Source organism: Engraulis encrasicolus, chromosome 4 (genome assembly GCF_034702125.1).
Source record: "Engraulis encrasicolus isolate BLACKSEA-1 chromosome 4, IST_EnEncr_1.0, whole genome shotgun sequence".
NCBI lineage: Eukaryota > Metazoa > Chordata > Actinopteri > Clupeiformes > Engraulidae > Engraulis > Engraulis encrasicolus.
The window spans coordinates 1,421,419-1,437,183 of NC_085860.1; the positions used below are offsets into that span (position 1 = coordinate 1,421,419).

General features: G+C 45.9%; 1 protein-coding gene across 2 annotated transcripts in view; it reads left to right on the forward strand.

The window, feature by feature from the left end:
* Positions 1-15,765, forward strand: part of prdm11 (PR domain containing 11) — a 35,924-nt gene that overhangs the window by 5,047 nt on the left and 15,112 nt on the right. The window contains exons 3-11 of one of the 2 annotated variants that reach the window (XM_063196456.1): positions 1,761-1,849; positions 2,130-2,392; positions 3,227-3,291; positions 4,284-4,471; positions 8,411-9,097; positions 10,586-11,082; positions 12,333-12,615; positions 13,082-13,461; positions 13,904-14,092. In XM_063196456.1, coding sequence (XP_063052526.1) covers positions 1,761-1,849; positions 2,130-2,392; positions 3,227-3,291; positions 4,284-4,471; positions 8,411-9,097; positions 10,586-11,082; positions 12,333-12,615; positions 13,082-13,461; positions 13,904-14,092 — 2,641 coding nt within the window. The remainder of the gene's footprint in view (positions 1-1,760; positions 1,850-2,129; positions 2,393-3,226; positions 3,292-4,283; positions 4,472-8,410; positions 9,098-10,585; positions 11,083-12,332; positions 12,616-13,081; positions 13,462-13,903; positions 14,093-15,765) is intronic. The other variant, XM_063196457.1, reaches the window with a different exon arrangement.

A 15,765-nucleotide genomic window follows, 5' to 3' on the forward strand; every position in this document is an offset into this window, starting at 1 on the left:
ACAACTGTCTTTCTTGGTGGGGGAAAAAACTCCAGGTGAGGCCAGGTCAATAACAATCATCTAGGCAGGTGTCCAATGCTTCTTTGGTTTAATGAGGCTAAGAAGTTTCCACAGTTACACATAGTGGTGGGGCATCAAGTTTAGTCTGTTATTCAGCCTCAGACACAGGGAGTCTGGGTCTGAATCTGGATTGCTGGGTCTTCCAACGACATTGTAACCCAAAGCATACATTTAGATTAGTTCAGAGATTCTTCAAGGACACTAAAACCATGATATTGGAATCACCCGCTCATAGTCCAGTCCTCAATCCCACTGAGAGTCTGTGGTTAATGTCTATGCTCAGCATCCATGCGATTTGGACCAGCTAGAACACTTTGCAGTGAAGAAATGGGCCAAAATCCCTAGTGGGGCATGTGCCAACCTAGGTAGCAACTTATCAGAACCTGTTGTCAGTTTTGGTTCATAAATGGCGCCATATTGACTATTAATGATCAGGGGGCTAATAATTTTGTCCTTGTCATTTTTGCCCTTTTTTGTTAAAACTCATCGTAACAATAGAAAAATCCAAATTCAACTCATTGAACATTATCTCCATCAGTGTATTTGTTTCCAGAATAACAGAAACGGTTAATAATGGTCATTCTTACTGAGAAATCAAGAGAAATGTCTAATTTCAGGAGGGGGGCTAATAATATCGTCCTCAACTGTATGACAGCCTTACTAGAGGCTGTACCAGAGATATTATAGACAGTGATACGCCATTCTAGTTCTTTTCCGGTCGGGTGATCGCCCCTTTAGGAGACCTTCGGTTTGGAGACCTTTGCAGTCCTGAGGTTGAGAATAAATGGAGTCCACTTAGCGCTGTAGATGGCGGTAGTGCACTTCTTGTGCAAACACCTCAAAAATAGAAGAAGAATGATGGGACAACGCCCCCTTAGGAGACCCAACTTGAGCACTCTCTTTTGCATTGGGTGGGTGGGTTTTGATTCCTCTTTATTACCGGTACTATATTATTTATATCGAGGCATTATTGTCACACACTTTTGATGGTCAAATACTTGTAGATGATCATGTCAAGAGAGACCAAAGCACATTGTGAGAATTTTTTTTCAAAAAAGGGCATTTTTTTGTGCAGTCGGGCAGAGGGGCAGGTGCTTTAGCCTATGCCTGGACTGATAATCTGGTATGCAGAGGCATTTACCCGGTGGTGGGCCAACCGTCCTCTGGGGTAGATGTTGTTGGGCTTTTTTTTTTCTTCCTAGAGACAGGCCCACAATTTAGAGGGATACTAGCTATAAAGGTACATTGGAAATATACAGGTTCATTGGAATTTTGTGAGGGAAGGCCTTTTTCAGCTCTTAGGTCAAATTTAATTATGGCCATTTTATGGAGTCAGGCACCCATGAGCGCAAGCCCAACTTGCTCCCCCCAGTGCTCAAAATTCAGGCCGACTTTCACTTAAAGTCTGAGGAGCATTACATCATAAGTTGGGAAGGTCTGCTTTGGAATCGCATATTTGCAATAATAGTGTGGCCCGTCTAGAATGTTCAAGTCACACTGCCGTTCCCGCCCCCTGGCCCTTGGCTTAAGAGCGTTTTAGGGGGTGAAAATACAGTAAGTCTGGAGAATTGTGGGAAAACAAAGACACTGTGCGTGCGTGCGTGCTTGCGTGTGTGTGTGTGTGTGTGTGTGTGTGTTTGTGTGCGTGATGACATTTTGCTGTGAGTCACTGATGTAATGTTCCTCTACTGTGTCCTCAGAAACATCCCTACAGAGGAGGATGGCAGGAAGCTGAAAGCAGACGATGTGCTCTTTTCCACCGAGGCCCAGCAGGGGGCAGACTTCTGGTGTAAGACACCCCCTCCCCAGTTGCAATCAGTCTGACTCACTGTACACTCCATCGTTAACAATCAGTGCAGTTTCCTGTGTGCACAGAGGCAAGCTCACGGTGTGTGTGTGTGTGTGTGTGTGTGTGTGTGTGTGTGTGTGTGTGTGTGTGTGTGTGTGTGTGTGTGTGTGTGTGTGTGTGTGTGTGTGTGTGTGTGTGTGTGTGTGTGTGTTTGTGTGTGTTTTGTGCGTGTGTGTGTGTGTGTGTGTGTGAGTGTTTGTCTTTGTGTGTATCTGAATAGTCTGTGAAGAGTGCAAGGAGTTCTACTTGGAGGAGTGCGTATCCCACGGCCCCCCCGTCTTTGTCCCTGACACCCCCGTGGAGGTGGGGGAGGGGGACCGAGCGGCGCGCACCCTGCCTGCAGGCATCCAGCTGTTACGGGACGGCGAGCAGCAGGTGGACGTCTGTTGTGCTGACCAGGACATCCCCAAGGGGGCGCTGTTTGGCCCCTACCAAGGGGAGCTGGTGCCAAATGAACAGGCGCCCGGTCCCTTCTGCTGGGTGGTAGGTACACTACACTATACCAGGGGTTCCCAAACCTTAACATGACAAGGCCCCCCATATAACAGAAGATTCCAGCCACAACCCCCCAAACATGGGCTGTGCACCCCCTTTCACAACCATAGTCTATGTCTATAACGAGAATAGTAGTAAATAATGCTCAGAGATGCAATAGGTTATTTTAATGCAGTTCTTAACTGATCAGCATATTTATAGCTGTTTTGTTTATTTTGGTATACATTTTTTTCTTGTTTCTCCATACTTTTTCTTCCACCTTGCAGCTTCTATTATAAGCTTGTTGTTACCAAAATTGCAATGCCCAAGTCTTTATCTGTACTCTTTGTAATGTCATAACAATGTCATAATGTAGGTTAAGTTTTTTTTTCAGCAAACAGTAAATGCATAGGGAGCATCCTTCAGGGTGAGAAGCCTACCCAGGTGTGACAGGTGTGGCTGCTGTGGCCCAGTGGTTAGGGAGTTGGACATTCAATCTGGGGGTTGTAGGCTTGAATCCCACTTGACCTCTCCCTACACCTCCATCTATGGCGGAGGTGCCCTTGAGCAATGCACCTAATACCCACGCCGCTCCAGGGACTGTAACCAATACCCTGTAATAACTGTAAGCTTCTTTTAAGCATCAGCGAAGTGTAATGTTATGTAATTAGGGCTGTGAATATTGACAAGTTAATTGCAAATAGATTAATTCATTTTTTTGTAAATTGTAATGTAATGCAAATGAAACCCACCTGCGCCAAAGGGCTATAATACTGAAGATGAATTTAAACACGGTATTCTTGTGGAAAAATGGCAAAACAGCACACTGTCTTTCTGTTTCAGATTGTGCTCAAGAACTCCTACAAGTGTATCGACGGCAGTGATGAGACCAAGGCTAACTGGATGAGGTGTGTTTCCATATCCCCCTTCTTGGACATTCATATGTGTTTGTGTCTGTGATCATACATTCCCACTAGAGCGTCCACATGATCTGTGTTTATTTTTCAAATTGTGTCTAGTACTATTATTAGTACTGTAAACATCTATGTTTGATTGCGGAAATATCTTTCTATCCTTATATACATGTAGGTGTGCGTGCGTGCGTGCGTGCGTGCGTGCGTGTGTGCGTGCGTTCGTGCGTGCGTGCGTGCGTGCGTGCGTGTGTCAATACATCAATATGAGTGTAAGACTAGGAAATCCGAGGCATTTAAGATCACAGTTTTTATATTTCATTGGCTACAAAGACACCTGCGAATTTCTGCCTCCATGGCCTTCTTCAGTACTCAGTACTCCATATTCCTGTTCATTTCCTGATCAATATGAGTGTGTGTACTGTATGTACTGGATGTAGTCCTGAACACAGATGCAGCCAATGAGTCATGTGAACACAGCCCTGGGCTGCGTTTCCCAAAAACTCTTTAGTGGTACTCATTCATTTTCTACACACACTATTTTACCTCGCACATGCACTTTGTGCAAGCACTTTATTTGCATGTGCGAGAAAAAAATATTGTATGCAGGCCTATAAAATGACTTTTGTGATGTGGTTTATTGCCTATAGGGGGCACCTCATACTTAAGTAATACTTATGCTTAACCTCTTAGCGCAAAAAAAAGTCTATGTCATAACCTTACTGTCACCAAAATTGTAATGGCTATGTCTGAATCTGTTACTTAACGTTCTCTGTATTGTCATAGCAATGTTGTTATGATGTAGTTCGATTTTTTTCGGCAAATAGTGAATAGGTCTGCCGGCGACCGTATGCCTATGGGGAACGTATCCCTGGTTGGTAGTGAGATTGACAACCTGGCTACTCACTCAGATCTGACCTTTGACTTTGACCTTTGACTTTGACCTCGACCTTGACCATGACCTGCTCTGCGCCCTCTGCTGTTGGCAGGTTTGTGCGGATGTCGTCCGACTGCGCCGAACGGAATCTGAGCGCCTTCCAGCACGGGGGGCACATCTACTTCCGTGTGTGTCGGCCGCTGGCGTCCGGCGAGCGCCTGCGCGTCTGGTACAGCGATGAGTACCTGAGGAAGCTGCAGGGTGTCCTGCAAGACGGCATGCTGAGACAGCTGGACATAGGTGAGGACCAGTGGCGGAACAATTGCACAAAGGGCCCCAGGGCAAGACACTTATAGGGCCCCCTATACAGCTTGCCAAGCTCACAATAGGGCCCCCACCACCAATACGGGAGGGCCCTGGGCCCAGAGGCAAGTGCCCTGCTCACCCTCCCTATAGCTCCGCCCCTGGTGAGGACCATGGCAACGCTGTTCTGTTCTGCTCCCCTCACCCTCAGGCTGTGTGGCCGTGGTGCCAGATCAGATACTGTAGTAGTATGTCCCTTCATGTCTGCCAGTGTGAGGTAGAGCACGCATTGGCTGCGTTTACATGAGACATTTAATTCAGAATGAACTCACAATAAAGCTTAATTCCGCTTTGAAAACGCCATGTAAACACTTCACAACATTTAATTCGGAATTAAAAACGTCATGTAAACGTCGCCATTGTCACACATACGTCTTTTTAACATACTATGTGGCACATAGTATGTGCATGTGACTGAGATTGCACTCTGCTGTCCTCCTTTTCCAGCTTCTGTTTTGAAGCAAAGCAGATACAGTATTTTCAACTACCAGTTTCAAGCAGAAAACAGTGGTGTGTATGTAGGATATGTCTATGCCACCAGATGCTACTCACATGTACAGTGAGTCCAATTTGTATTTGATCCCTTCCTGATTTTGTTGGTTTGCCTACTAACAAAGACATGATCAGTCAATAAATGTTATGATAATATGTATTCTAATATGGAGAGACAGAATATCACAAAGAAAATCTAGAAATTAACTGAAGAGAATATATATTAATTTATTTCCATTTCATCGAGCAAAATAAGTATTTGATTCCCTGCCAACGGATTACAGTTCCGGGCCCACAGACCAGATGGGCACTTCCGATCAACTTGTCATCTGAATTAAAGACACCTGTACATACTAACATGCATAAAAGACACATTGAATCAGCAGAATCAGTCCATAGTATGAGTGAATCAGTCACACTCCAACCTCACCAGCATGGGAAAGACCAAAGAGTGGTCAAATGATATCAGGGACACGATTTTAGACCTGAACAAAGATTAAATGGGCTGCAAAGCCACAAGAAAGAGACTGGGTATTAATGACCCAGCTGTTGATGCATTTCTTCCAAAATGTGAGGAATACAAAATGACTATCCATCAGCCTGTCTGGGGTTCTATACAAGATTTGACCTTTTGTAGGGATTTGATAATCATGAGAACAGAAAGAAATCACCCTAGAGCTGTACGGGATGAACTAGGCAATGATATCAAAGCTACTGGGACCAAAATCACTGAGAAAACTACTGGTAGCACTTAATGTCACAGAGGTTTAAAATCCTGTAGTGCACACATGGTACCTCTACTTCAGAAGGAACCTGCGCAGTCCCACTTGAGGTTTGCCAACGGACATCAGACTGGTTTAGGATATGATAAGGTGGTGCTGTAGTCAGATGAAACCAAAATCAAGCCGTTTGGCATTATCACAATTCAATGTGTTTTGAGAAAGAGTACTGCTGTCTATGATCCCAAGAACACCCTCCTCACCATCATGCATGAAAGTGGTATCATTATGGTTTGAGGGTGTTTGTCTGGCCAAGGCACAGGACAACTTCACATCGTCAACGAATGGATGGAGGGAGACATGTGATGTGCAATCCTGAGTGCCAACGTCCTTCCCTCCACCACTACACTGAAGGGTGGGCCATTTTTGGATCTCCCAACATGACAATAATACATAACATACAGTCAAAGCAACGAAGGAGTGGCTCAATAAGAAGCATATTAAAGTCGTGAAGTGGCCTAGACAGTCTCCAAATATTAACCCTATAGTAATTCTATGTAGAGAACTGAACCTCCCATTTGCCAAGCTACAGCCACAAACTATTAATGTTTTACAGATAATGTGCAAAGAAAAATGGGCAAAAATATTTTCTACAATATGCACAAACATTGTCATTAACTAAAAGAAGCATCTAACCTCAGTGCTAGACAACTAGGGCTTTGCCACAAAGCAATTTATCTTCTTTAGCTAGAGGGGTCAAATACTTATTTGCCTAAATTAAATACAAATAAATTAAAATATATTATTTTAAGTTATTTTCTGGAATTTATTTTTGATATTCTGTCTCTCCATGTTTGAATACATATTATCATAAATTTATAGACTGATCATGTCTTTATTAGTGGGAAAACCGGCAAAATCAGCAAGGGATCAAATACATATTGGAGTCACTGTATATGAGCTTTGAATGCATTGAAACAAAGTTGTCTGATGCCGTGTCATGTCATGTATGTAGTAGTTGTCTGTCCTACTGGTAATTTGTATCACAGAAGTCATTGTAGCTTTTTATTATTGCAGTGAAGAAAGTTCAGCTATATAAGTCGAGTGGTTGGGAAAATTCATTAACAATCAGGTCTTACCATATGTTCTTATCCCTACACAGGTGGCATGGCTTACTTTTTGGGGGATTTTTGTGTCTTAATTGTTGATGGAACAGTTGAGAATATGGGTCATTTCATGTCAATCCACACGCCCTCCCCAGGTGGCCCTCCCCAGGTGACCCTCTCCGATTTGCCTGATATCCCACATACAGGTACCTTTTGATGTCAATTGAAGGAATACCAAGATTTAGCCGTCTAATGGTTGCGGAGATGAGGCCCTCCACATTTTGGGTGCCACGCTGACTTTTCAAGCCTGTGAATTGCATACAAAATTTACAAGTAGATTTTGACACTTCCAGTTTTAGTTTGAAGGACGATACAGGCCTAAAGAATGCCATGCCCCCTCAATATGACCCTGTATATCAGATGATGTACTTACAAATAGCATACAAATAGCATAGCTTTCCAGATATTAGAAACTATGTATGCTTTTGGAGTTATAAATTATTTTCCATCATGCAAAATATTCCATTGGCATCAAAAGGTACCTGTTTGTGAGATTCTAGGGAATCATGTGAATTGACATGGAATGACCCATATGACCGGAAGAGAGTGGGAGAGGGAGATGGGGCAGGGCAGACTGGAACTTGGGCCACCATGGGCATGCAAGCCCATATTTGGAGGGGCGTAGCGCGCCGTGCCACACACTGCCCAACATGCCTTACATTTTTCCACACGCTTCACACTGTCACACATGGGTAGGTTTCTCAACCTGAAGGATGTCAGGATCTCAGCATCTTTTCCTGTCCCGTATAATGCATGTCTACGAGCTGTCTTGCACTCACAGACACCATGGGTTGAACCATGTCCCGTTTTCAACCTCAAACTCAATGCCAGAGACAAAAAAATGAGACAAAACCAGACAATACATAAAAAAACTAACATCCAACCACATTATTGACCAACAAATCTTGGATCTAATCTATTACAACCAATACATTAAGCCCAATGTATACGTAAACCCAATATATTTGTAACTGAGTAGACACCAAATATATTTAATTTATTTTGCAACTAAAGATAGTTTGTTTTTATTTGTTTTTAAAGCCCTCTTTGGCGTACATGTACACTGTCAGGATATTTTGTACTGTGCGAACAGCCTGCTTAGTTTACATTTTCACCCTAGCCTCTTCAACCTGTTGTCCAGTAAACTAGCTCAATGATTCACCCCCTTGTCCCTTCAGTAGCCTGATGTCTGCAACTTAACTTGGCTTAATAATTACGCTAGTCTCTGACATGTTGCTTAGCTAGCCAGGTTACACGTTTGCCAGCAGCAGTAACATGCGTACCAGAAGAAAAGCCACCTGACTCAGGCTACTGAAGGTGAGTGGAGTCAGTTGTCTCATTATCAGACATTGTCAGAAAAAAATGATGAGTGATTATCTCTGTTTGTTTGTTGTTATCATGTGAGCAAAGATCCATATTTATTAATGAAATACAATATTCAGTGCTCCTCTTGGCTCAGGCGATTTGTAAACTCCATAATGTCCCTCTTCACTCTGCAGGGGCAGTGAAATCAGAAGACGCAGCTCAGAACACAGACAACAGCAGGGAAGATCCCACACCTAAGAGCCCGCTTCTAGACAAGGGCCCTGTTGAAGTCAAGGCTCCTGCTGAACACAAGGGTCCAGTGCTCCGCTCAGCGCTGCACAGCCGCAGAGGCCTGGCCAGGCAGCAGCACCACCACCCGGATGGAGAGGGCGACGGCCAGCCTCAGGCTAAGAAGAAGAAGATCGACCTCATCTTCAAAGACGTCCTAGAGGCATCTCTGGAGGCTTCTCCTGGTCCGGAGAACCCCCTGAACACGACCCTCTCCCTGAGGCAGCAGAGTCAGGGGTACTCCGCTAGCAACCCCCACCACGGTCGCCGCCACCGCCACTCCCAGTCCCACCAGAGCCCTCACCACCCTAGCTCTGCTCAGTCTCCCCTGGAGCAGGACTCCAAGGAGGCCCCTGGGTGTTTCTTTGACTTGAGCTGCCTGAAGAGGGAGGAGGAGGATGAGGAGGAGGCTTTGCAGACTGTGAGGGAGGCGGCCACTTCCTTCTGCCCCAACTGCGTGAAGCTGCGACAGAGGATCAGGGAGCTGGAGGCGGAGCTACAGCAGCTGAGAGGGGAGGGGTCAACAATGGAACCTCCCATGAGTGCAGTGGCACCTGCCCTACCTGAGCCTCTCTATGCGGATGAGCTGACAGGTAAGCATCCAGTTAGACTTTAATACTGCAATATCCAGCTGACAGGTAAGCATCCAGTTAGACTTTAATATTGCAATGTCCTCCACCCGCACATAATAAACACTTAGTAAATATTCAGTCTCTATGCAGATGACCTGGCAGGTAGGCATCCAGTAACACTCAAACACCTGAACAGTAATTACTCAATAGTTAATCAACACTCAACACTGCCACTTACCGTGCATTCATGTGCTTTTGGAATGATGGTAAATACCAAACGCCGACATGGGAAGGACACAGGAACGTCCACCTTGTGGTCCCACTGGACAAATTTTATATATGAGTTTCCGAGACTGGATCATATCTACTTCCGAGAGCACTTGAAAGGCACATTAATAAACACTCTATAAACATTCAGCCCCATCTGAGTAATTCATAAAAACTTCATGTAGTCAACAACTCAATCAATATGCTATGAACTATCCAACACAGCTCCTCAACATTTCAACAATTAGCACAACACTTAACTCTAAATCTCAGCTTTTAACCTTTCTGTACTCCTTCTTGGACACATCTGTTTTATTACTTTTGCTAATGCATTACATTCTGTATTTAGTGTGAACAGTACAATAAGTAGTGTGTAACATGTTGTGTGTATAGGATGGTATACACTTTGCATGATGAATACTTCAGGTTGCTGTAATGCATTTGCTGCTTACCGGTGCTGTCATGCTGAAACTGTATTCACTTTCTGTCTAATTCATTGCCAAAATTAAATCCTGTTTCCTTGCCTGCTGTGTCTTATCTCCTCCTTTCTTATACATGTTTTTTTCATTCATGGTATGCAAGAGGAAGGCTTTTCATTGACACACCAGGCTTTCTGTTCAGCTGTGATTTTATAAAATTCAAGTCAATTGGTTGCAAAAACACACGTGCTCGAAATGCTAGTGTACTGTCTCTACAGCTGCATTTGTGTTGCATTACTCGTACATTGTGGTTCAACAACATCTGTGATTTAAAAAAGAACTATTTTACATTAAGAACTATTTTACACTGTCTACACTACGCTGTCTGTTCTTTGTGCTTGCATGAAAGTGTGTGACATAACGTGCATGCATGATCTGCGGCATAATATACATATGAAGAGTTTTGTTGTAAAACGACGTAAGCACCACTTTTGCATTTTATTTTTGGAAATGACTGTTCAGACGTCCTATCATCTATCTGTGAGTTCTTGGCGTTCAAATATTTTGAGAATATACTTTTTAACCCTCTATAAAAATGCATTTTGGAATGTAATGCAATGCCCAATACAAAAATGTCAATTTTCTAAAATGTTTGAAAAATTGATGTCATTTTGCAACAAAGCTCTTTGCAGTACAGTATGTTGTGTATGCTGTGTGTGATCTGTTCTATAATGTACATGTGCAATGTGTGTGTGTGTGTGTGTGTGTGTGTGTGTGTGTGTGTGTGTGTGTGTGTGTGTGTGATCTGCCATGTATTTGTCAGGATCCGAGGCCTTGACCCCCGCCCCCCTGGTCATGGACGAGGATGACCCAGAAGGGGACTCTGCCGACGAGTCCATGTCTGCCGACCTAATGGTCGCCATGGACGATGCGTCCCGGATGCCTGCGGGTCCCGGCCGGCGCATCCGGCGCTTCAAGCAGGAGTGGCTGAAGAAGTTCTGGTTCCTGCGCTACTCGCCCACGCTCAACGAGATGTGGTGCCACGTGTGCCGGCAGTACACCGTGCAGTCCTCGCGTACCTCCGCCTTCATCGTGGGCTCCAAGCAGTTCAAGATCCACACCATCAAGCTGCACAGCCAGAGCAACCTGCACAAGAAGTGCTTGCAGCTCTACAAACTGCGCATGCACCCCGAGAAGACGGAGGAGATGTGCCGCAACATGATGCTGCTCTTCAACGCCGCCTACCACCTGGCCGTGGAGGGACGGCCCTTCTCTGACCTCCGACCCCTGGCCGAGCTGCTCAAGAAGTGCGAGCTGAAGGTGAAGGACTCGTTTTTATTTTACATTGTAAAAAAATAATAAAATAAAGCATGGCTTTACAAAGCAACTTGCAAAGGTTAGTGTCTGGGCTGGCTGACTTTTGTACGTTGACCAATCTTACTGTTGACTTGTTGTTTGAAATTCCCAAAACTTACTATTTCTAGTATGGTCAACTTACAAAATTCAGGCAGTTTGAACAGTTTGTGTGCAGGGTGGCTTGTGTCCTTGGTGATCACCAGTGCTTTGCGGGTGAGGCGAGTGGTGTAAATGTCCTGCAGGGAGGGGAGTGGTGCTCCAATGATCTGCATCGCTGTGTTCACAATGCGCTGGAGCGTCTTCCTGTTTTGCTCCGTGCAGCTTCCTCCCCACACTGTGATGCAGCTGGTCAGGATGCTCTCGATGGTTCCTCTGTAGAATGTTGTCATGATGGAGGGTGTAGCACTTGCCTTCTTCAGTTTGCGCAAGAAGTAGAGGCGCTGTCGTGCCTTCTTCACCAGTGATGATGTGTTGGTGGTCCAGCAGAGGAATTTTGTGCTGCTCACTCTCTCCACAGCATCACCATCGATGGTTGTTTTTGGCCCCTCTTCAAGTTGACAACAATCTCCTTGGTCTTGTTGACATTCAGCAGGAGATTGTTATCCTTGCACCATTTGGCCAGCAGGTCTACTTCATCTCTGTAATGAATCTCATCACCCTTAGTGATGAGGCCCACCAGTGTTGTATCGTCCGCAAACTTCACCAGATGGTTGCTGCTGTGGGACGTTGTACAGTCATGTGTCAGCAGCGTGAACAGCAGGGGGCTGAGCACACAACCTTGTGGCGCCCCCATGCTCAGGGTCAGAGTGCTTGAGGTGTTGTTCCCGACACGTACTGCTTGTGGTCTCTGCAACAGGAAGTCCAGCAACCAGTTGCAGAGGGTGGTGCCTACTCCTAGCTTGTCCAGTTTGTTGATGAGTTGTTGTGGTATGATGGTATTGAATGCTGAACTGAAGTCAATTAACAGCATTCTCACATATGAGTCTTTATTGTCCAAGTGGGTGAGGGCGGGATGAAGGGCAGAGCAGACTACCACCTCACCCTTCTGTTTGGGAGCAGGGAAGCAATCTGTAGAAAAGGACGTACATATGGCCTGTTAGACAGAGTTGGTTGAATTGGACTTGTGTGAGGTCTTCTGCAACGCTCTCCAGCCTTTTGAATAAACTGCAGTGCTCACACCTGAGTTGTCTGTTGCCAATATTTTTTTTCTCAAGGTGGTGGACCAGTACATGAACGAGACTGACTGCCAGGGCTTGGTGCACCACATCGCACGAGCCCTGAAGGAGGACCTGGCGGAGCGCTTAAGGCTGTCGCCCTTCCTCAGCATCATCATGGACGGCCAGCACGAGGACCAGCTGGCGGACACGGTGGCAGTGTACGTGCAGTTCCTGACGGGAGAGGGCGCCCCGGCAACCGAGTTCCTGTCGCTGCAGCGGCTAGCGGGGACCGGGGCCGAGGGATACATACAGGCTGTGGACCGAGCCTTCTCTGTTGTAGGTACGTATGTGCGATGGGGTAGCAGTCTAAAGGGTTCTAGAAGGCTGTGTCCAGGGCCTCTCTGCTGTAGATAAGTCAGTGTGGTGGCACTACATGCAGGCCGTGCACTTGGTGGACTGCACCTTCTCAGTTGAAGATCAGTGTGGTGAAGCAACCATACGTTGCAGATGGGGTCAATCACAGCCAATTCTGGTACACAAGTTGCAGAACATGCTCCTCCTACTGTTGGTAGTTTTAAATCTAGACTTGCTCTGAAATAGTTTCCTTTAACGTACTGTATTCTTTTTTTCGATCCTTTTTGTAGTTTCACTTTTTGTGCTTTTATTTTCTTAACTTGCTGTATTCTTATTCTTAAATTTATGGTGAGGTGCATTGAACCCTCTCTGTGCACGAGATGCGTCACACAAATAACCCTGCCTCGCATCATCTTGCATCACCTTGCCTTGCTTTGCCTCACCCTATATAGGCCTCCGTCTTCAGGAGAAGCTCCTAGTAGGCCTGGGCATCGATGGCGCCAACATCCCGTCCAGCCTGCGGGCCAACATCTATGTGGGGCTGCGCAAGGCGGCTCCCTGGGTGCTGTGCGTGCCCGTGATGGTGCACCGGCCGCAGCAGGAGGTGCTGGACGCCATCAGCGGCAAGGAGCTGTGCTGCCTGGAGGAGCTGGAGACCAACCTGAAGCAGCTGCTGAGCTTCTACCGCTACTCGCCGCGCATGCTGCTGGAGCTGCGCTCCACGGCGCCCACGCTCTGCGAGGAGGCCGAGTTCCTGGGCGACATCCGGTCCGTGCGCTGGATCATCGGCGAGCCCAACGTGCTGAACGCGCTGATCAAAGACTACTTGGAGGTGGTTTTATTAATTTTATCTGGCTTTCTTTGTTCTGTGTGTTGTCGTCAATGGCGTAATGGTTAGAGAGTCAGTCTTAGAATTGTAATGTAAGGTTACAAATGTGAATCCCATTTCATCCACGGTTCGCAGTTCGGCTTAGAATATTAGTAAACCTCCCTCCCGTGCTGTGCCTCCCATGTCCGAACTGGAGTTTTGACTGGTAGGTCGTGGGTTCGTGGGTCCCTGAGTGTCGAACTAGCACAAGATGACCTCAGTTATACCCTTGAGCAATGCACCTAACCCGGCATTTCTCCAGAGACCACAACCAATACCCTGTAAATAACTGTATATTGCTTTGGATAAAAGCATCAGTGTATACAAGTAAAACAAGTAAAACACAACACCTGTGAGCCATATTTAACAACTCGTCTCTTTTTACTGTAATTTGCTTGTTAACTAGGTGGTAGCTCATCTGAAGGACATCAGCAGCCAGACTCAGAGTGCGGATGCGGCGGCCATTGCCCTGTCCCTGCTGCAGTTCCTCATGGACTACCAGTCCGTCAAGCTCATCTATTTCTTGTTAGACGTCATCGCGGTGCTGTCGCGACTCGCCTTCGCCTTCCAGGGAGACTACCTGCTGGTGTCACAGGTGAGAGGCTTAGCCAGGCTGTGCCCTCCTAGTGACGCAACACTTGCAGCATTGCAACTAGTCAGGTCAAGAGCAATGCAACTACTTTCTGAGCTCCCGAAAACACGGGAACTCCTCCCACTTTGTCGGTGAGCAAACAACCATAATCAAACCAAGGGAGGCGGGTCAACCATGCCGTTTGGTAAATGTTAATTGTTGTGCTCTTGGTCAGACCAAGTCTCGAAGAGATTTGAACGTCGATGATAATCAGGCTGGAGAGGCGGGTTCTTGAGCTGTGTGGGTTTGTGTGTGTGTGTGTATGTTGGGATGGGGCTCCTTTTATGAAGGATGTGTATGCATGGGACGGATTTGTAGGTGCACGTGGGTTTGTGGGCTGTGCGTGTGTTTGGGGAGGGGGCTTTTATGGATGAGATGTAGGGGGGGGCTTTTATGGATGAGGTCTATGCAGGCGGGGGGGGGTTATGGTGTAGGCGGGGGAGGCTTTTATGGATGGGGTGTATTCCGGGGGGGTGGGGGAGGGGGGGCTTTTATGGATGAGGTGTATGGGTGTGTGGGGTGGGTTATGCTGATTTAGATCTTTGTATTGTGCTTGTGTGTGTTCGTTTACAGTAGTGGTGTCAAACACATTTTGGTCCGAGGGCCACATACAACCCATGTGATCTCAAGCGGGCTGCATTAGTAACATCATCTTAAAAAAAAACCTTAAAGCAGAGGATTAGTTTTCAGTACTATCACCTTATCTTTTCAGCATGTTTTAAAAGTGTGTTGAATATGTAGAAAGCAATGCGAGACTGACAATCCTATGCAGAATTTCATTTATTTCATAATTTCAATGTCCTACACAACTAGGGTTATCAACTGTCAATGAATAAAATAAAGGACAGTTCGTTTTGGCAAATTGTGTATTTCTTAGATGTAAGTTCCTGCATTTTAACATGTTTTAATATCCCGTTTCCCGTTTGAGCTCAATACAAACCCGTGCTTATAAATAATACCATATTTCAAGGGATGGTTGGCAACCCTATACACAACTGAAATTTTGTAAAAAGTGTCAACATTTGGTAGGTCTATATACGAGCTTTATCAAATGCCTATCACGGTAAAAACTCCCCATCTATAATAAAAGTGTGATGTGCTCTTTATTACATAAGAGAGAGATAGAGAGGGAGGTTTGGATCATTGGGTTAATGTCCCAGTGGTGGAATTGTGCATTTCGGTTATTTCTTTGACGGGCCGTATGTTTGACACCCCTGCTTTACAGTGAATTAAAGATTCTATTCATCATGTGTTAGGGAAGGTGAAGCACTCTAAACTCTAGAACTTTAGGTCGGACGCCCGAGGGGAAGAGACCAGGAATACAGAGCATTGGGCAGCTGGTAGACGTGCCTGATGGGCCTAATTGGGCAGTCATGGGTAAGCGGTTAGGGTGTCAGACTTGTATCCCAAAGGTTGCTGGTTCGACTCCCAACCCACCAGGTTGGTGGAGGGAGTAATTAACCAGTGCTCCCCCCCATCCTCCTCCATGAGTGAGGTAGCTTGAGCATTGGTACCGTCCTGCCGCAATGCTCCCTTGGGGCAACATTGGGGCTGAGAGAACCGCGTGCTGTGGAATGCTGTGTCACAATGGAAATGGGAGTTGGAGTTTCCCAGTTGGGCTTTCACTTTCACGCTTT